The sequence below is a fragment of the Melozone crissalis genome, unplaced genomic scaffold (genome assembly GCF_028551555.1).
Source record: "Melozone crissalis strain CALT ecotype California unplaced genomic scaffold, PUWL_Pcris_2 ptg000045l_1, whole genome shotgun sequence".
NCBI classification, from domain to species: Eukaryota; Metazoa; Chordata; class Aves; order Passeriformes; family Passerellidae; genus Melozone; species Melozone crissalis.
The window spans coordinates 28400243-28420757 of NW_026535823.1; the positions used below are offsets into that span (position 1 = coordinate 28400243).

A 20515-nucleotide genomic window follows, 5' to 3' on the forward strand; every position below is an offset into this window, starting at 1 on the left:
AGTTCTCACTGGGGCATAACTGGTTCCTTTTGAGGCAGCAAAGGGAGAGAGGGGGCAGTGATATGGGGTGGCTGCAGTGATGTGGGTGACTCTCCCCAGTGCTGCTCCTTTTCCTGGGCAGGGCTGGCAAACAGCCCCTGCTCCTCCTGGGCTGAAATCCCACTCCATCAGCAGCAATAGAAGTGTTTTGAAAGGACAGACGTCCCTATCTGGGCTGAAATCCCACCCCATCAGCAGCAATAGGAGTGTTTTGAAAGGACAGACATCCCTGTCTGCTCTGGGTGAGTCTCTGCTCCAGGGGCTGGCTGTGTGGTGAGCCTGGAGCAGGGTCCTGCACCCACAGCTCAGCTCAGGTGGAGCTGGGGAACTTTGAGACAGGACTATTGTGCTGCAGGAAAGGGGTGGTTGATAAGCAGAAGGAGCTCCTGCCCCTCTCCTCCAGTGATCCCAGCCCTGGGCTGGCTGTGGCCATAAACCCCCAATCTCTGCTCTATCTCCCATCATGAACATCTCAGCTCAAGGCCTGGCACGGCAACCTCCAAAAGATAAAGCCATCTTAGGCTGAACATGGTACAAAACACTCAATTTTTATAGAGCCCTCTTATCGCCCAAAACTCAGAGCAATCCTGCCTTTTTATCACCGGGACAAGAGCCATCCTTCCTGCTCACCGTTAGGAATTGCTGCTGCTTGATTAAAGTGGAGGGCATGATGTATTTGCCTGAACATTAAACTCTAACTGACCTCTCCCTCTCCTCCAGTATTGTGCTTTTTCCTGCTGGGAGGCCCCAGTCAGGCCTGGCTCCAGCCAGGCTGGGTCCCTGGGGGTGCAGGAGTGACCTGGGGGCACGGCAGAGCCTCGTGTGCTTTGTGCTTCTGCAGGAAAACTACAGCCCTGCAGCATCTGCGGCATGGCCAGCAGGGCTGGGCAGCTTGGAGCATCCCTGGAGCTCCCATCTCCACTGCCTCATCCCACAGAGAAGGAGGGACCTGCTGGGCACTGTCCCTACAGCCCTTCCCAGAGCCCTTTCTTTGCCCTCCCCATCAATGCACAGCTCCAGGACCAATTCAGCAATCAATCACCATTTTTCTTAATGCCTTTTAAAAAAAGGGAGTCACCCCCTGCTCTGAGCAAGCTTCCAACCTGCATGAAAACACCTTGGAGCTCTCACTGCTAATTCCTGCATGGAGGAAATCCAAAGCATTTGGAGAGGCAGATCTGGGGCCTCGGGAGCAGCAGGGCTCAGAGCCCACCACTGCCTTCCTGTCCAGAATGATGCAGGGAACAAAGCCCCACCTAAGGACCACGGCTGCCATCCAGGGCTGATGGAGGATGGAAAAATCCCCAAAAACACCCAGAAGCTCTTGGAAAGGAAAAGGCCATGAATAAATACAGCTGGGGATTTACAGGCCAGCACTCCAGGCTGGATGTGGGTGCCTTCTCCGGTGTGCTGCCATCATGAGAAGGTTTAAGGACCTGATTTTATGGGTGCCTAAATAAATACATGGAGCTAATATATCACAATACAGGGCATATTTATCTGCCTTGCAGGAGTGGGACAGAATCAGACGGCAGTGTCTCTCTCAAGGCCAGCCCCGCTGTAATTCATGCCCCGAGGCAGCAGCCGAGGGGAGGAGGAGGAATTCTGCAGGCAGCAATATTGATGGGCTACTCCCAGAAGCTTTGTTTTAATTAATTTTCAGAGCGCTCCTTGCAGTGGATCAGGCAGTTCTTTCAAAGCCTCCTGCCCGTGCTCTTGTGCAGGGTCTGGGGCAGGGGGTGAGCCTGGGGGCCCCCTGCTCTTTGAGCCCCCAGGTTTTTGGTTAAACAGTGCAGAAACTGTTCTGTTTTTAAACAAGGGGGCTTCCCCCTGGCCAAGAGGCCTCTGATGGCCATGGCGTGGGCAGGTGAATTTGCCCCAGCTTTTCTCTTCCCCTTTTTATTGACTTTGTGCCGGTTCCTGCTGCCAGGGGTCAGTGGGGCGTTGGCTGGACTTTGCCAAAAGTCCACCCCAGGCATGTGGCTCGCAGGTGCTGACGCAGAGCCCTGCCCTGAGATACGAGGGGACTGAAGAGCAGCTCTGCAGCCCGGTCGGGTGTGTGGTGGTGAGGCTGGAACGGGGCTGTGCCAGCTCCAAAGCTTTCCCTGAGTAAGCAGGTTTGGGAACCTGAACTGCATTTGCCCTGTGAGCAGCAAGGTGACAGCAGCAGCCACAGCTCGGTGCCGGATCCGGGGTGACCTGGCTGACATGACGGGACCTGTCCCCATCCAGCACGCCATGGCGAGTGACACGGAGCCCTCCAACGCCATCAAACTGCTGCACCTGCTCGTCCTCTCCACCTCCTGGGGAATGCAGGTCTGGGTGACCTTCGTGGCCGGTAGGTTGGGCTGCGCTGTGCTCTCTGCCCCGGGGGGTGGCACGGGGAGGGGGCTTTGCCCCAGGACTCACCTGGGTCCTTTGCAGGGTTTGTGATGAGCAGGCACCTCCCTCGCCACACTTTCGGCTCCATCCAGCGGGAGCTCTTCCCCTACTACTTCCACATCAGCTCCACCTGTGCCTTCCTCAGCCTGACCCTGTTTGCCATGTCCCACCCCAGCGAGCAGCTCAGCCAGGAGCACAAGACCCAGGTATATTCCCCCTTCCCCACACACGGCCCCAACCCCTTCCTCTGCTCCTCTGGCTGGCTTGCAAACTGTGGAGACCCACACACAGTTAAAAGAAGCCCACAAGCACCCAAACTGCAGCGAGCCAGGGGGCCTGGGGGAGAAATGTAACCCCCCACACGTGGGGTGGCTTTGCTCCCTGCAGACCATCATCTTCCTCGTGTGCATCGCCGCCTCGGTGCTGAACACGCAGTGCTTCGGGCGGGCGGCCTCCGAGCTGGTGGCTGAGCTGCAGCGGGTAGAGCAGAGCCACGGGCTGGGGCAGGAGCTGGGGCTGGCAGCCCGCGAGCCCCGCCGGCAGCTCCGCGCCTCCGACCCCGCGTACCGGCGCCTGGCGCGGAGCTTCGCCCTGCACCACGCTCTGTCCTCGCTCTGCAACCTCCTGTGCATCCTGTGCAACGGGCTGAGCCTGCGGCACCTGGCTGCCCAGCTCTCTGCCCTCTGAGGGCACTGCGAGCTGCACAGTGCCCAGCCCCTGCTGCCTCGCTGTAAACAACCCCAGCTCTGGGCATCAAACTGCAGCATCCTTGGGCGGAGAGACTCTTGCTGTGTTGAAATTTAGGAAATGTTTTCTCTAGAGCTGCCTGCAGCCAGCCTCTGTGATGGAAGTAGGAGTGTTTTATGGCTGAACAGCTTTCTAATGCCCTGTGTCTAAAGCTACAGTGTGCTTTAGTTATTTTACATTCCTATAGAAGAGAAAGAAATGAGAGACTGAGAATTACTTCTGATTAAAAGCCAAACGCTAATACAGAAGTCCAGAAGACCCTGCCTGTTAATGTAATGGATAAAGGTGTTATGTTGGGGCTCAAAATCAGTGTCTGTCATTCTCTGGCATTTCACAAGGTGAGACAAACTCTTGTCTCATTCATTAGGCAGAAGTCAGTCTACTTAAAATAGGCATGTTTATTCCAGGTTCTGTAGGACATTCAGTGAGGTATCAAAAGGGTCAGACAGACACTGCTCCAAACAAAGAGCTCTGCTGCAGCCTGGCCAGCAGCACAGCCAAGCAGGGACAAAGCAGCAGCAGCTGCAGGAACCTGGCTGCATCCACCCTGCTGCAACAGGCAGGCACCTCCCCAGGCCCCTGCTGCTGAACCCCAGCAGCCACAGCCACCCCCGAGCAGATCTGTGATGTTCTCAGGTACAGATGAACATTCCCAGCTGCTCTTACTGCAACCACAGCCAGTGCTTGGCACTGCTTCAGGTTTATTTCAAAACCACATGCAGCCTATCATAGAGGAGACCTTCTGCAAGTCAGCTGGGTTCCCTTTTAAACAAATAATCCCCTCATGTTAGCCCTTCCTTCTCCTGTGCTGCTCCCCTGGAAGCTTCCCTGTGTGCCAAGATTATTTTCCTCCCCTGATGAGTGCAAGGTATTTTTGTTGAAGCAGAAGTCTGCAGCCTGGAGCTGGGCTAACAAACAGCAGCCTCTTGCACAGGATTCCTCGTTTCTTTCTTGCTCATTACAGCCGATGCACTTTCTTGCCAGAGAAGTATTTCTTAGAGAAAGGAGAACGCTTGGCAAACACCAAAACCGTCGGGGTCCCGGCCTTTACAAAATACCTGCAAAGATCAAAAGGAGTCCTTGGCTTCCTTGTAGCTGGCCCAGTGTCCTGCAAAGCAAGTGACTCCTGCCCAGCTCCATACAGACTGACCCTCCAAAGGCTGGAGATGAGATTCTGTGCTGATTAGCAGAGCCTCTCGGAGCCAGGACTAAGCACATCTGAGGAGAAGTGTTTTATGAATCAACTCCTCTCCCAACAGCTTCTTTTAATTAAGGCAGCTGTTATTCTCCCTCTGCAAGGAGGGCTCTTTTGCAGCTGCCCTTACAGCCTGGAATCTGAGGGCCTTTGGGCACTGCTGAGTTTTATGGGGTGACAGAGATCCCGCTCCCACTGTGACAGACCGAGCCCCCCATGCTGAGCAGCAGCTCCAGCCAGCTACGAGACGCTGCAGCTCAACTGAACAGGAACTTTGTGGCTTCACAAACAGCAAATTCTTCTCTCTCAATAACAGCCCCAACTCCTGAAAGGCAGTTTCAGAGCAGAAGAGTGCTGCGTGCTGCGCCGGGGGCTGCTCGCGCAGCAGTGTGAACAGCGAGAGCATTGTTAACCTTCAACATGCTCTTTACAGGCTGCTGCCTGTTTTCCTTCTTCTTTTTTGTGTGGTTTTTTTTTTTTTTTTAAATAGTATTGTGTAGATGGGATCTGGAATAGCTCTTCTGTGCTGCTTAGCTGTGCCCAACTCCCTTTCTTATTTCCATCCATGCCTGGAAAGAGTTGTTCATTTTTTGGGGGAAAACACATGTAAGTTGCTAAAGCCAGGCACAAAATCCATGCAGCTTTATGCCTTCAAGAGGCAGGACTATTAAGTCAGAGAAGAGTCAGGATTATTTAAGAACAAACTGGACTTAAAGCTCATACTTTTTGCCTTTTTTTCCCTGGACAGGGACAGGTACAGCCTCACCTTTCATGCTGCAGCACTTGTAGCAATGTGTGTTCTGGGTTCACCTCATACATTTCTTCTCTTTCTTCATCTTCAAAATAGAGCTGGGAAAAAAAAAAATTGGGGGATTATTAAATGCCTAAGGTACATGAAGGAAAGCACTAAGCTGCTGAAATCCCAGTATCACCACACCATTATCAGCTGGGGGTTTATCAAACCTCTGTAGCTTGACCCAACTTTTGGATGCAAAATTCAGCAAGGCAGAAATTGGTTTGTGTGAATTCCAAGTTCTCCCTGTATAAACCAGCTCAGGCTCTCCTGGCAGTGGCAGCAGGGAGGCAAAATACACAGGCTGTTCCCATGCTTTGCAGGCAATCAATCCAAATCTAAGGGCAGCATTTCAACAGGTGAAATGCAGCAATGCTACGAGATAAACTGAGTGGGTTCAGAGGTATTTGAACAAAACAGAGTTGATTTAAGAGATTAAAATCCAGCAGTGGTGCCTTAGACTGTAAATACACACAGGATTTAAGCTGTCCTTCTGGACCTGCCTGCTCACTGTACACAGGGCTGTGCTGCTGCTGCCTGGCACAGGTGACACTGGGGTGGAAAATGAAAAACAAACATTCCTATCCTTCTATGTACAACTTCAGAAAAATTCTCAAAACCTGCTGCACCAACTCACAACCCTCCTTTGCTGAAGTGTTAATAGAGATATATTGTCTAGATCTGAGTATGTGCTCAAGTAACTCCACTTAGTTCTGAAAAGAAATTATTTTTAAAATAATACTTTATTTGTATTGAGCAACTCCACAATGCAATTAAAAGAACAGGCCACCTATCAGCTTGATGATTTAAATCTTAATTATTGTTACAAAGATGGAATTTAAGCAATATTTATAAATAACTTCTGTCAAATACAATGTAAGTGGAAGACAACTTCCATTTTCATCAGTGAATTCTATCAGCACATGTGGACAATGTTTAAATATATAAGTGAGGGGTTTAAGCTCTCTTGTTTCACATCTGTGCAAGGTAAACAGATGCCAACACTTTCATGCCCTCAGAGCTGTGCACTTTCATACCCTCAGAGCTGTGCACTTTCTCACTCCAGAAATAAAAAACTGCATAACACAACACCCCTGAAATTGAAGGAAAATCAGAATTCTCACCTCAAGATTGTTGGGAAGGTACTTTTTTTCTAAATCCCAAGGAGGTAACTCAGCAAACATCACCATTAAATGATCAATAAACCTAAAAGCCAAAAAACACTTGGTCAGCTTAGACAAAGTGCTCAGCTTCAGTAACTTGTACAGTTGCATTTGAATGATGGCAAAAATACATTAGCAAATTAAACAACAGATTTGAAAGTAAGTTTAGATCACCAATAGTTCCTTCCCTTCAAACTCACTTTCCCAATAAATCCAAGGCCCTATAACTCAGGTTACTGGCTTCAAATTTGAGCAGTGTGACAACAAATTATTTTTAATTCACATTTTCACACTGAAAAAGCTGTCAAATAAACACCCTGCATTTTGTCTAAAATGGATTTTCCTTTGACAGTCCCACGCTTCACCAGATCAGAGTGATGAGAATATGTCTGTGTGTTCAAGGCTTCTTTATTTTGCTACTTGAGGAGCGTTGGAAGGCCAGTTTGTCCTAAAAATCCATTTCCACTTCCTTTAGCCACAAAAAAGCACAGTGAACACTACCATGGAAGTACAACTTCACCAACCTGCTTGCACTGTAATTTCAAGTTCTAAACTTATTAATAGATATGAGGAATATGTCTTCCAACAAACAAAAAGTTACAAATGCCAAGTCTGTTTAACATTACAAGATGAGAAATTGAAATTAACATTAAGGAGAGTGGAATTCTGAGCTTGTCACTCAGAGTCTGAAAGGTCTGCAGCACTTCAGATCTGCTGGAGGCCCTGAGGAGAACTTTGGGGTCCCTGCTGGTTATGAGAGGTCCCCTTTGGAAGCTTTTCATAATTTTTGGGTTTAATTTTTTTTTTTCCTGAGATCTTTTTGGAGGGCTTTGAAACAGCACCTTAATGAATCTCTAAAATCCACACGTTTGGATGGGTAACAGGTATCCCTGGCCACTAATTAATTACTGAGTAATTGCACTGCAAGCCCCTTCAGTCACCCTGGCTAAATGTGTTTGTCTGCAGCACAAATTCAGGTAAATCACAGAATAATTGAGGTTGGAGAGGAGCTCAGGAGGCCATGGAGTGCAGCCTCCTGCTGCAGAGCAGGGTCAGCTGTGTGATCAGACATCAGGGGCTGCTCCAGCATGGCAGTGTTGGATTGCTGCCTGCTCTCACCTGCTCAAACCCCTCCTCAGTGCCAGAACGCTGCTGGCAGAGCATTTACCTGGAGCCCTCATGGAAAGCCACAGTGAAATCTGTCTGCTCGTGCTCAGGGTACAGGAAGAGGACAGGCCAGCTCAGGCTGCCATCAGCATCCAGGTGCACCTTGGCCCCCGTGGCACTGCCAGGGTGGAACCCATCCAAGGAAATCTCAGCTAGGCCACCTGACACTTCCTCCTCTTCATCTGAAGGCTCAAGAACCAGCTTGATATTTCTTTCCTGGAGTGGATGGAAGGGAAATACCAAAACACAACTAAAAATCAAAGGGTTAAGATGAGGAGAATAAGAACAAAAAATCAGCAGTCAGTGAAAGGTCAAATGATGTTGTCCTTGTTAATGAGTCAGCTCCAAAGCTTTCCCTCAGTATCAGACTCAGGTGACTGAGCTTCTCAGTAGAACCCAGGACCTCAGCCAGGTTTCCATAACCAAATGAGGAGAGCTGGGAATCCAGAGGAACCCACACGAGGAGAGAAGAGCCTGAGAACACACATGGAAAGGGATGCATTTAAAATCCTTTCCTCTGGGGCCTGCCAGGCATCACTACAGGATGCAACTACACACACCAGCTCCTGAGAACATCTGCTCTTTCAGAGAACTGAAGAAAGCTCACTCCTTTCCTTGGAAAAGCAAAAAAGCAACACCAGAAGAGATCTGACTGCATGTAAAAGCCTCAAATATTTTAATGCAGTTTAAAATATCAGTAAATTCACTGAGGAAGGAGGGGATCCAGGACTGATTCCCTCCAGTACCTTATTGAACAGTTATCTTCTATTCCTGCACAGAATTAATGCCTGTGGGCAGCAGAGAAAGCCAGGTTCACTGGGCTGATGTGATGCTGCAGCCAGAGCACTCACACAGCTCAGCCCATCTCCTAACACTGGGGCTGTATTTTGCATTAGTTGTCACCTGAAATACAGACAGCTGGGAGCTGGGGCTAGAGCCATGCAGTCCTGGAGAACCATGGTTTTAAATCAAATTGTTTTTGCTCTAGCCATCAAAAGCCAATGTCTGAGAACCAACTTTTAGAGAAAAACAAGAGAGCTCTAAAAAAAAAACCCCAAACCACACAAAACCAGCTCCTCTCAGCTACTCACCTTTATTGCTGCAAGCAAAACTTCCTTCTGACACTGCTCCTTTTTCTCCATCGCCTTTGCTTTCCTGGCATCCCTGTCCTGAGTTCTCTATAGATAAGAAAAGGATGCAGTGAGGTCACACAGAGCAGGTCAGTGCCCACAGAGAGGTCAGTGCCCATCAGTGCCCACACAGAGCAGGTCAGTGCCCACCTCTGCTCTTCCCTGACATTTTCTCCTGCTGGAGAAACCAGTTTGGGTCCCCAGGAAGGTCCCCACCAGCTCCTTCCCCTGCACATCCCAGCACACAGCCCATGGGAGCGCCCCTCCATCCTGCCTGGGGATCCACACCACACAGAAACCCCTCCAGGGACCCCAAAGGGACAAGCACTGCAGATGCCAGGCTGCCTTCATCCTCACCTTCAATTTGTCAGCTTTAGCTCTCATTTCCACGAGCTTTTTCTCTTTTGAGTCTATCTGCAAGCCTTCCTCACACCATGCTATTGCTTCCACGAAATTCTTCAGCTCCATGTGACAGAGAGCTCCTGGAAGGATGAATATTTTAAATTTCCAGTGTTGGAGTCAGTGTACAACTACTGCAAAAGTGGTGATTATAAAGACAACATTAGGTCTAGCACTTCTGTACTAAACATCTTTGTCTTGTGTGGTCATGTTCAACCAGAAACTTCCAGCAGGTCAGCTGAGAAGAAAATTTAAAGTATTTAATCAGTTCTTACATCACTTAGTCACAGAAATCAGCAGAATTATGCTAGAAGTGTCTGTTATAAACAAAATTTTATCATTGTAATTAATATTTCAGTATTTGGCTTGCTAGGAAACATAAAAGGGGATTTTTATAGAGTGGGTAAAAAGAAGAGTATTGTGGAAAACAGGAAAAGTTATCCAGTACTCCACAGTGCCTCTGATAGATATAGGAGATGAAGAACAAAAGGATATTTTGATTGAAAATGCAAAGCAAAAGGCAGAGCTCTCTTTTGGGGAGAAACAGCAACAACAAGTGAAGAGATCTCTTCCAGTAACTGCTTTCCCTTTCTGAAATGAACTCTGTCCAGAAACAAAGTATGATGCCCACTCACAGTAATTTCAGCTTTATAAACACAATTATCAAACACTCAAGGAAACAAGGCAACAACAGCCTGCTTCAGGGCTGGTAACAACAGCAGCACAATCAGTAAAAATAACATCAGCCAAGCATTTGGAAAGGACTCCTGCTCCATGCAGCAGCACCAGCTTTAACTCACCTCTTATGATGGCTTTGAGATGGGTGGGCTTCAGCTTTTTGGCCTGGATGGCATCATTTAGAGCAGAACGGTAGTTCCCTGCAAAGCAAGTAAAAGTGCTCACTTGTATTTAAAATCTATTTAAAACCTCCACTTGTGTTTAAAATCTAACCAGACACCGAGGTGACAAAAAGGTTTATGCAGAGACCCTGTAATTCACTGTTCCTACAATCACAGTGAGGTGAGAGGAGGGTAAAAAAGGAGGAAATTAAGAAAGAAGTGAAAAGACAGGGATCAATCATACAGGTGAGAGGTAAATAACGTGGTGTGAGCAGGTCACCTCCCTGCTGCAACACACAGCAGCACTAAAAGGGCCAGAACACCCTCCCTGTTGGTAGGATGGTGGTTAGCTGTAAGAGAATCACAGAATTATTAAGGTTGGTTAACACCTCCAAGATCACCAAACAATGGTTTTAAACTAAATGAGGGTAGACTTACATTAGATATAAGGAAGAAATTTTTGACAATGAGAGTGGTGAGGCACTGGCAGACATTTTCCAGAGAGGTGCTTGGAGCCCCATCCTGCAAACATTCAAGGCCAGGCTGGGCAGGGCTCTGAACAAACTTTAGTTGAAGATGTCACAGCTCCTTGCAGAGGGGTTGGACCAGATGGCCTTTAAAGATCATCCATCAATTCTAACCCAAACTAGTCTATTTCTGAACAGACTAAAAAACCCACGGTTTTTGCCCTGTCGTGGAGCCAAGGCTCGAGCAGCAGGTAACAGCTGCAAGGAGCAGAGCACAAACCCCGCACACATCCATGTGCTCAAGCGAGCCAGCTCTCCAGGCTTCAAGGCGCCTCCTCCTCACCGATAACCTATCACACAACCAAAACTAACAAACACCAAACCCCAGCCGGGGAGGAGCAGCATCTCCGGAGCCTAGAGCCGCGTTCCCGGCGGTGGGAAGCCTTACCCAGGTGGAAATGTGCGGCCGCCCGGTTGGTGAGTAGCACCGCGTCCAGCTCCGCGTCCCCGCAGCGCCGCCGCAGCCCCTCCGAGTAGGCGGCCAGCGCTCTCCCGTAGTCCTTCTCCTTGAAGTACTCGTTCCCCTCGTTCTTGTACATCCTGGCCAGCTCTGCGGGGATGCAGGGGTCAGGCTGGGGCAGGGTTGGGGTTGGCAGCTCACCCGAGCAGGGCAGGGCAGGGCGCACCTGCGGGGCTCCGCTCCTCGTCGAACAGCAGCGACTGCAGGCAGGCGAGCTCGGGCTGCCGCGCCGCGTCGATCTCGGCCGGGCAGCGCTTCATGAACATGGGGATGGCCTCCAGCTCCTGCGGGCGGACGGACAGACGGACAGGCATGCAGCGCCCCGAGCGCGGCCCCCCGCCCGGCCCCTTGGCCTCACCTGCTCCCACGTGTCGGGGTGCAGCGCTCCCCGGTACCGCGGCGGCGCCGCCGGGGCTCCGGACACGCCGTCTTGCTCGGGCTCCGCCATGCTGCCGGTGCTCCTCCTCCCAGCGCCGCCCGGCCCCGCCTGCCGCCGCCCCCGCCGCGCCAGGCCCGGCCCCGCTCCTTCCCGTCAGCATCAGCACCGGCATCGCACCGGGACCGGTGTTAGACCGGCACCGGCATCGCACCGGTACCGGCGTTAGACCCGCCCGGCATCCCACCGGTACCGGCATCAGACCCGCCCCGGCATCCCACCGGTACCGGCATCAGACCCGCCCCGGTATCCCACCGGTACCGGCCCCGGCATCCGACCGGCATCGGCATCCGAATCCGAATCCGACCCGCCCCGGTATCCCACTGCTCTGGCATCCCACCCTCCCCCGCCTCAATCCCGGCCCCGCTCCTTTCGACCAGTCCCGACATCCGACCCGCCCTGGCATCCCACCGGTATCGGCACCGGCATCAGCCCCAGCCCCACTCCTTTCGACCCACGGTCCCCCCCGCCCAGCAGGAATATTAGGAAAAAGCTCTTCATCAGAAGGGTTGTGAGGCACTGGAACGGCTCAGGGAAGTGATGCAGTCAAGTCACCATCCCTGGAGAGGTTTAAGGGGCAGTGGGTATGGCACCTGGGGACACGGGTTAGTGGTGGCCTTGGCAGCTCAGGTTAATGGACTCAATGATCTTAAAGGCCTTTTCCAACATAAATGATTCTGGATTTTATTACAGTGTTGCTCATGATCTCTAGATCTCAGACCAAGGAGCTGTGGCACAGGGTGAGGTGACCCTTGCAAGCAGCTCCCTGTCCCGTTAGTGCTGCTGGGATGGCACCAAGCAGTTCCTCATAGGAGCCCTGCCACAGCAAACAGAGGAAAGTCGCCTTCCTTTGTCTCTCTTAGAATCCTTCATGCTGAGAACGTGGCAGCCCTCCTGTGCCCTAGGCGGTTTTGTCTGTCCTGTTGTCCTGACAGAGGCCACGGCCAGTCTGTCCCTGCCAGGCAGTGAAGGCATGGCCCTGCCAGTGCTCCCACAGCCACACAAGGCTACAAGTGCTGGAAAAAGCACCTTCCAGGGACTTGTACCCAGAGGGAGGAACATCCCCAGCCCTGTGGTGGAATGTGTGCTGATTCCAGCTCAACCTCAGCACCTGGCACACCTGCAGGACACCATGGCTGGCTTTGACATGAGCTGGATTTGCCTCTGCTCACCCAGAGCCATCGCCAGGGCTGCTCAGATGAACTCACTGCAGCAGACATGACGGATTCAGAGAGGAGCCATTCAAGGCACTTGCACTTTACTCAGCAGCTCTATGACCCCTTCTTTGGTGAGGAACAAAACCTTGCCGGCATTCTGATCCCAAACCTCAAAGACTGGGGGGTCCTCACAGACCCTCTTCCCAGCCACCACCACGTAGGGGTAGCCCAGCCTCTGGGCATCCTTCAGCCTTTTGCCAATGGTCAGCTGGCTCCGGTCGTCCAGCACCGCCTCACCGGCGAGCTGGGGCAGCACCTGGCCCAGCTCATCGTACACCTGCTCCAGCAGCGCCGCTCCCTCCTCCTCCTCCCTGCTGCCCCTCTTGGGGGGGATGAAGCACAGCTGGTAGGGCGCGATGAGGCTGGGCCAGCGGATGCTGTCCTCGCTGGAGAGCACCTCGATGGAGGCCGCCAGGATGCGGGTGACGCCCAGGCCGTAGCAGCCCATTTCCGCCAGCTGCGGCTTGTTCTCGGCCGAGGAGAACACGGCGTTGGCCACCGAGGAGTACTTGGTGCCCAGGTAAAACGTGTGCCCCACCTCGATGCCTTTGGTCTCGTTGAGCCTCTCCCCGCACTCAGGGCACGAGGTTTGCTCCGTGTTTAGTGTCTCCACGTTGGCCGCGAAGTGACCCTGAGGGCACAGCAGCAGCCTGTCCTCGCCGATGTCCGCCGGCAGCTGGAACTCGTGGGACGTGCTGCCTCCGATGCTGCCCGTGGCCGCCCGCACCTTGACGAACGGCAGCCCCAGGCGGGTGAAGAGGCGGCAGTAGGCGGCGCACACCTGCTCGTAGGTGCGCCGAGCCGCCTCCTCGGAGCTGTCGAAGGTGTACATGTCCTTCATGTAGAACTCCCGGCTGCGCAGCAGGCCGAAGCGCGGCTTGGGCTCGTCGCGGAACTTCCTGGTGACCTGGTAGAGGCGCAGCGGGAGCTGCTTGTAGGACAGGCCGCTCTGCGAGGCCACCAGCGCCGTCACCAGCTCCTCGTGCGTGGGGCCCAGGCAGTAGCCGTGCTTGTGCCGGTCCAGCAGCCGGAACAGCTCCGGCCCCATCTGGTCCCAGCGGCCGCTGGCTCTCCACAGCTCCGCCGAGCACAGGCTGGGCAGGTTCAGCTTCTGCCCGCCCACGGCCTGCATCTCCTGGTCCATCAGCTTGATCAGCTTCTCCATGGCACGCACGGTGGGCGGCAGGTAGCAGTAGCAGCCGGGGCTGGTGGGGTGGATGAGCCCTGCCTGCAGCATCAGCCGCTGGCTGCGGCAGCTGGGCTCCCCGGGCCGGCCCTCCGAGCCCGCCTGGCCGCCCGTGGGCAGCGCCAGCGGCTGGAAGAGCTGCGAGAGCAGCAGGCGCCGGGCCCTGCCCGCGGTGCCGACATGCCGGGCCCTGGCCCCGCCGTGACGGGCGCCCAGCGCCGGGACTCGGCAGCTCCTCAGCAAGGCCTCCATGGCGGCACAGAGAGCTGTGGAGGGACAATGGACAGAGCGGGGTCAGGGCTGCGAGCACCGGCACACGGGCACCAGAGCTCACAAGGACACACGCACACCTGAGCGCTCTCAGTCGGATGCACAGGTCACTAAACGGACACGGGAATGCTGCACGGGCACACCTGGGCACGCACACAGGTATGCACATACAGGTACCCTGGCAACACCCGAGCGCTGTACAGCGCTCACACCGCCCTGCGCGCTGTCCGGGACACACAGGTACACGGACGCGGCACGGGCACACCCGCATACACACACCTGGCTGCACACGCGGGAGCGAACACCTTCCGGGGCGTACAGGTATGGGGTATGGTACAGGTGGGGATGCCGCGGGGGAACACCTGAGCGCACACTCACACCTGAGCACTGACACACGTGCACACACGCACACTGACACACGTGCACACGCACACCTGAGAACTCACACACTTGCACACGCACACACCTGTACACACTCACACACACGTGCACACGTGCACACGCACACCCGCACGCGCACTTACACCCGCGGGGGCGCGCGCCCGGCCCCGCCGGCGCGGCCAATGGGGAGCCCCTCCCTGTCACGTGGGCGGAGACGCGCGCGCGCGGGGAGAGCTGGGCGGCGCGCGCCGCTCTCTCTGGTTCCGGCGGGCGCGGCGGGCGCCCCCTGGCGGGCGGGAGGAGCGGCTGGGGCGTGAGGGGACGGTGGGCAGCACCGGGACGGGGCCCACACAGGAATGGCACCGTCACGATTTGGACTCACACAGGAATGCCACCACCGCGATTTGGGCGTCCTTTCCTAATTAGGACGCCTTTCCAAGGCTTGGAAAGCCGAGGAGGTGCTAGTTCTTGGGACAGGCTGCTGCTGTGGAGCTCGCTGCCGTCCCACCGCCTCTGAGGGACAGTGGCCGTTTGTCCGTCCTGCCCTTGGAAGATGTGACGTTCATCACCTCAGAGAACGCTTTGCCAGCCCCATCCTCCCCCCCTGGTCGTGGGGTGTGAAAAACGCCAATCGCTTGTTTTTAAAAGTTTAAAAGTTTAATGGTAATAAAATGGTTATAAAAATAGCAATATAATCAGAGTAGTAATAATTTGGACAGCTTGGATTAGGACAATATGAGACAATAGACACAAATAGTTATGGACAGTCCAGGTACCTTTTTCTGGGCAAAATAAGCCCAAAAAATAACACATGTTAACAGAGGATTGACCCTTAAAAACAACAGCCTGTTGCATATTCATAGAGATCATACATGATGCATAAATTCCATTCAAACACAGGATTCTGTCTGGTCATCGTCAACTCTTCCTCTTAATCCTGATGGTGTCTTCATGGCTGAGCGGGGTGGGAAGAACTCAATAAGAGAGCAATAAATTAATTTTCTCTAAAAGATTTAGGTGTCCTGTGGCTGCTATCTCGCTGCGAGTCCTTTCTTAAAAAAAAAGTATATATTTTAACATTGTTATAACCTAAACTATATTTAACACACTACTTCAAAAAATTAATACAGCATAACTTTCTAACACAACACATATAATATTCATTTTAGTATTTGCGAAAAGCCAATCATAAAATACGCATTTTTCACGCCAGGGCAATGACCTGCCCAAAGCACTCAATGCCAAATGTTTTCTGTTTGTCCCTGAGGAGCTGCACTTTGGGAATGGCATCATCCAGGTCAAACTCCAAGTTTGGCCCAGGAGTTCTGTCCAGCAGGAACAGTTCTTGCACAGTGCCTGCCCTCGTGTAACAGTAAAAAACAGTGAATAGAGCCAGGACAGAACAAAAAGGGTCCTTGAAAGTAAAGTACTCCACTGGAGTAGGAGACAGCACTTCAAAGAAGAGTTAAATAATCCTTTTTAAATATAGAGAAATAAGAATGAATCCTCATTTTAAAAATGGGATTTGAAGAAATCTTCACAATTCTTTTATAATGTGAAATCCTCATGTTTACAGAGGGCTGGAAATGAGCAAAAGCAAGGAATTAAAGAGCACATCTTTATGCTCCGGGTTATCTAGAAGCATTAAAGTCATTAAAGAGCTGAGCCAGTTCTGCCAGGTGACTCAACACCCCGTGTGCCCAGAGGGAGCTGAAGCAGTCCCTCAGCAGCTCCTGCTGGGATCTGGCCCAGGTTTCCTGGCAGCTCCCAGCCCAGCCTGCCCTGGTTCTGTCAGGCAATCACTTCTCCCTCCGTGTTTGTCACCACAATTAGGCACTGCTGGCTAATTGTGGCTGTCTGTGAGGCTGGAGACCAGGATGGATCCTGTGGGAAGGGAATTTGCTCACACCTTGGACACCCAGGTGCTGCTGTGTGTCCATGGGGACCTCAGAGCCACTCTGCAAACCCTTTTGTCCATCTCCCCAGGCACTGTGAGATTTTCACCAGGCAGTTCAGGACAGAGGGGTTGTCTCCATTTCTGTTGCTGGAGCCAGAGAAGGGAAACACATTTCCATCGGTGACTTATTACCTGCTGTGCTGATCAAAGGGACAAAACCATCTTGGATTGATTCTCCGGGGCAGTGTTTTAACCAGGAGGGTTTAAGGCTGCACAGGAGACGTGGTCTGTGGGGAAAGCTGATCTCTTATTAAATCAGCAGACAGGACTGAGTGCAGGGCTCAGCTCGGGGGTTATGTGCCTGAAAGCCTGTCTGGGCTCCTTATTTTTTCCAGCTGTGCTGAGGGAACCTAATAAAGGTACTGCTGTCCCTGCAGCCTTTCACCAAGCTGCTCCCCTGCTGCTTTGCTGGGGCTGATTTATGGCACTGGGGCCACAAGAGTGGCCTGGGAGAGGCGTGCCCTGCACAGGAGGGGCTCAGCTCCTGTCTGGGGCCTCCCTCCTTGCCCCGAGGGATTTCCGGGAGGGAAAACGCTGAGGATGGGGAGAGGATAAATGAGAGACCAAGCAGGCAGCAGCAGCTGGCTTGAATCAGTGCCTGGCACAGCACCAAAGAGATCAAGGGGTCAGTGTGAGAGGAGCCACTGGGCTGGTGGAAAATGGTTCTTCCCTTTCCAGCAGCAGCCCCAGGTAGCACCAGGGCAGGGCTAGGGAAGAGAAGTCAGGGCAGGTGAGAGGCCAAGTCATTCCGTGGTCAAACCTCTCTCCATCCTGCAGAGGATTTGCAGTTTGGGCTCAAGGTGGGCACAGGGGGGGTGGCACATCCCATCCACCCGTGGACAGACACACAGACACAGCTTGTAGGGCCTGTGACCCCACAGTGCTGGCTCACCCCCTTGGCTCACCGATTTGATCCCCTTCAGTGATGTTACTGTAACTGCAGGACAATGATTTTATGCCCAGTGGATTTGATTTGCCCCTTGGGGAATATAAAATTTCAGCACAGCCCCTGCAGCCTGGCAGCTCCCCAAGGTGCAGGGGCTCTCTCTGGGGTAACCCTCGGGTGCTTTCCACAGCTGCCCCTGAGCAGACAACACTTTGTTTTCTCCCTGCTGTTTTCCAGCCCTGCCTGCCCAGGGGAGGAGACATTCCCTGGGAAATGGAGATGCTGGGTGCCACGGTGATGGTTGCCATGGCAAGGGCTGCCACCATCCCCTTGGGGACCAGAGCTGTCAGCGTGTGGCTGCAGGCAGTCCTGGGGACACGGGCAGCCAGGGGACAGCTGGATGTGTGGGGGCAGCTGGACTTACTGGGGTAGCTCTTCTCACCTCCCAGACTGTCTGTGCCCGCTGGGAAGCAGCTCCCTGCACAGGATGGTCCAGGACACCCAGCTCCAGCTGGGAGCAGCCTGGGGTGGAAGCACAGGATGTGCTGAGCACCCAGCAGGGCTGTGGTGTTGTGGGTCCCAGGACGAGGTGAGAGATAAGAATTGATTCCAAGTTCTCAGAAGGCTGATTATATTATATTATATTATATTATATTATATTATATTATATTATATTATATTACATTATATTATTATACTAAAGGAAAAGAGACATGACAAGGCTAGACAAGAACGAATAATAAAAACCCATGACAGACTCAGAGAGACCAAGACAGCTGGCTGTGATTGGCCATTAATTAAAAACAATTCACATGCTGGCTAAACAATTCTCCAAATCACTTTCCAGAGGAGCAAAACATGGAGGAGCTGAAGCTTCTCATCTTGACAGGAGAATAAATCCTGGCGAAGGGATTTTTCACGAAATATCCTGGTGATACAGCAGGGAGCACATGCTGCCCACAGGCAGGTGAGCCTGGCAGGAGCTCAGCAGTGCCCACACTGCCTCTGCCTGCATCCTCAGGCCTTTGCCCTTTTCAAGGGATGCTTGGACAACCCTTCCCATTAGTTTTGCTCTGTTTCACCTGCAAGCAAGCAGATGCACTTCATGGATGAGGGCAGCTGGGTTTGAATCCTTTTAGGTGCCAGGAGCTCCTTGTATCCTCAAAAAAAGTCATACTCTGCTGCTTAAAAGCCAGCTTTTCCTCTAGCAGCATCAGCAGCACATTGCAGAGCCAGTGCAGGTAGGAGCCCTTCCCTCAGTACCCATTCCTGGAGCTGTATTCATCTTTTGGAGAGCTTCCCCATCGAGAACCAGAACAAAGCCTAAAGGGCTCAAAGCAGACAGGGAAGGCTTTAGTCTGAAATAGTCCACCTTGGCTAGGGATGAACAGCAGGAATCCACATGGCTTCTCTCCTTTATCCAGCTGAGTGAGGAACAGGCAGCTTGAAAGAGGTCAAGACATCTTGGTAATTGGTGGGGAACGTTCAGATTACACTTGAGTGGGGAGGTTGTGACACTGCTGCCCTTCTCTGCAGCTGGCAGGAGGGGACTGGTGAGTGAGCTTGAGCCTGCAGGGATAATCAGCTCTTTATGGCCTGCTATGGAGGGGACTGGGGGCTCTCCCTGGGTGCTGGGTCCTCCTCCCTGCCCTGCAGTGTGGCTCCCTTTGGTTAAGATGTGCCCCTGTTGTTGGATCACTTGCTGAGGTGAGTGGCTCAGCTGCTGGCACACTCAGCCTGCTCCTTTCTCAAACTGGGGGAACCTCAGGAGCAGCCAGGAGCCTGCAATTCACACAGGATGGGAGCTGGGGAGGCCCAGGAGCAAAGGACGAGAGAGACAAACTGCTGGAATTTCCCTAGGATAGACAGGGATGACAGGAAGCATGACAGAGAGGATTCCCTGTCCTCTCTCTGCCTGGCTGAACACAGAGACTTAAAGGAAGGGGCAATGACACTGCAATTGAGCAGTAATTAACTATTTTCAGCTGGGACTTTAGAGAAATTACACACATGAGAAGAAGGTGCCAGATCCTGCACATGCTCCCAAGGAAGGTGTGATGGCACACACAGCTCACTCAGGGTTAAACACATCCTCCCAAACTCTGCTACCACCCAGAGGAGTTGCACATACCTGTTCTGGGTGGTGCTACCACACCTGAGTAGCTCCAGGTCCACCACAACTCCACAGAGAAGTGGGTCTGAAAAAGGGTTACCATAGCAAAGAATGAAAACCTGGAGGTGCTACCGAGCAGGGAATGAAACCCTGGAGGCAGCGGGGAAATTGAGATGAGCAGAAAATGTCAGTAGCAACAAAAGCTGGCCATAAAAGTGTAATGGGAACATGTTGTTCTCTTAGAGTTAAGTTTATCTGGTGTTGTAGAAGTGTTTAGACCAGACAGGAATAATTAAATCTAGGTGTAATTACACGTTAGTATGGCTGATTAAGTATGCTAATTAATCTGCAATTATCATTTGGTGGGGGGAGATAATGGAACGCAGGTAAAACTCCGGCGATTTAAGGAAATCCTGGCCATTGTTCCCAAGGAGGAGGGCTCCGAAGGGAAATGCCTGGGAGGGCTCAGAAGGGAAATGCCTGAGCAGTGATGTGGGTGAGGGAGGGCACAAAGGAGGGTTGTGCAATGCAGCCTGAGCCCAGGCCAGCACGGAAGGGCTTTGGCACCTGAACTGCAGCTTCAGCAGGGCTGAGGCACTTGGCAGGGAAAAGAGCAGCGTGCACCCTGGGAGAAGGTGTACAGCTGTGAGCAGGGAGGGGCAGGAGCACCTCCCATGAGCCTACAGAGCTGCATGACGACGTTTATCAAGGAGACAGAAGAGGTGGGGGTGAAAGTCCTCAGGCTGAAGAGTGCACCGAGTCTCGACTCTCACATTTGGCTGCTCATTCAAGGCAGGGATTAGATTTATTAGCATGAAATGAGAAGAATGAAGTAATTATCCATTGTCAATGGGTATCACCTAAATGCAAAATGGGAGTTTGTCCTCCTCAGACAAAATGTCACAGGGAAAGAAGGAAGTGGTGTGTGTAAAAAATCGGGACAATTGGCATCATGAAGCTGTGGGGAGCTAGTGCGGCATAAGTGAAGGGTTAAAGGCTCAGCTGTGAGGTATTTCTTTTATTGCAGGTGTGTCTTGGGGAAAAGATAAGTGAAGGTTCACAGACTTCAAAGACATTCCTACAAACATCACCTCCCACTACCTCCCTCACAATGCCCTGGGTGTCTCACCCAGACTTTTCTCAGTAATCACTGGCCATGTGGAACAACACAAGAAGCAGAGAGAAATGATAAACAGCTGCTGAAAAGCAAGCAAGCACTCATTAAAAG

At 52.4% G+C, this 20515-nt stretch overlaps 3 protein-coding genes and 1 long non-coding RNA gene across 4 annotated transcripts; 2 read left to right on the top strand and 2 right to left on the bottom strand.

The window, feature by feature from the left end:
- The first annotated feature begins 94 nt into the window (after nt 1-94).
- Nucleotides 95-748, top strand: LOC128942877 (uncharacterized). The gene is made up of 2 exons (XR_008483649.1): nt 95-182; nt 247-748. It is a non-coding gene; the product is annotated as an uncharacterized LOC128942877 (long non-coding RNA).
- A 1499-nt stretch (nt 749-2247) lies between these two features.
- TMEM205 (transmembrane protein 205) lies at nt 2248-3108 on the top strand. The gene is made up of 3 exons (XM_054285518.1): nt 2248-2377; nt 2464-2627; nt 2809-3108. Exons 1-3 carry the CDS (start codon nt 2248-2250, stop codon nt 3106-3108), a joined length of 594 nt encoding a protein of 197 aa, XP_054141493.1.
- A 457-nt stretch (nt 3109-3565) lies between these two features.
- Nucleotides 3566-11313, bottom strand: TTC4 (tetratricopeptide repeat domain 4). Its single transcript, XM_054285517.1, has 10 exons — nt 11200-11313; nt 11008-11125; nt 10770-10931; nt 9816-9893; nt 8974-9098; nt 8578-8664; nt 7488-7702; nt 6281-6362; nt 5130-5212; nt 3566-4226 (listed from the first exon to the last, which is right to left on the bottom strand). The coding sequence occupies exons 1-10, from the start codon at nt 11287-11289 to the stop codon at nt 4127-4129; spliced, it is 1140 nt and encodes a 379-aa protein (XP_054141492.1). The 5' UTR covers nt 11290-11313; the 3' UTR covers nt 3566-4126.
- Nucleotides 11314-12182: 869 nt separating this feature from the next.
- Nucleotides 12183-20515, bottom strand: PARS2 (prolyl-tRNA synthetase 2, mitochondrial). The gene is given in 4 exon segments (XM_054285519.1): nt 12183-13946; nt 19306-19437; nt 20417-20467; nt 20470-20515. Coding segments are annotated over 4 exon segments (1650 nt in total). The 5' UTR covers nt 20510-20515; the 3' UTR covers nt 12183-12519.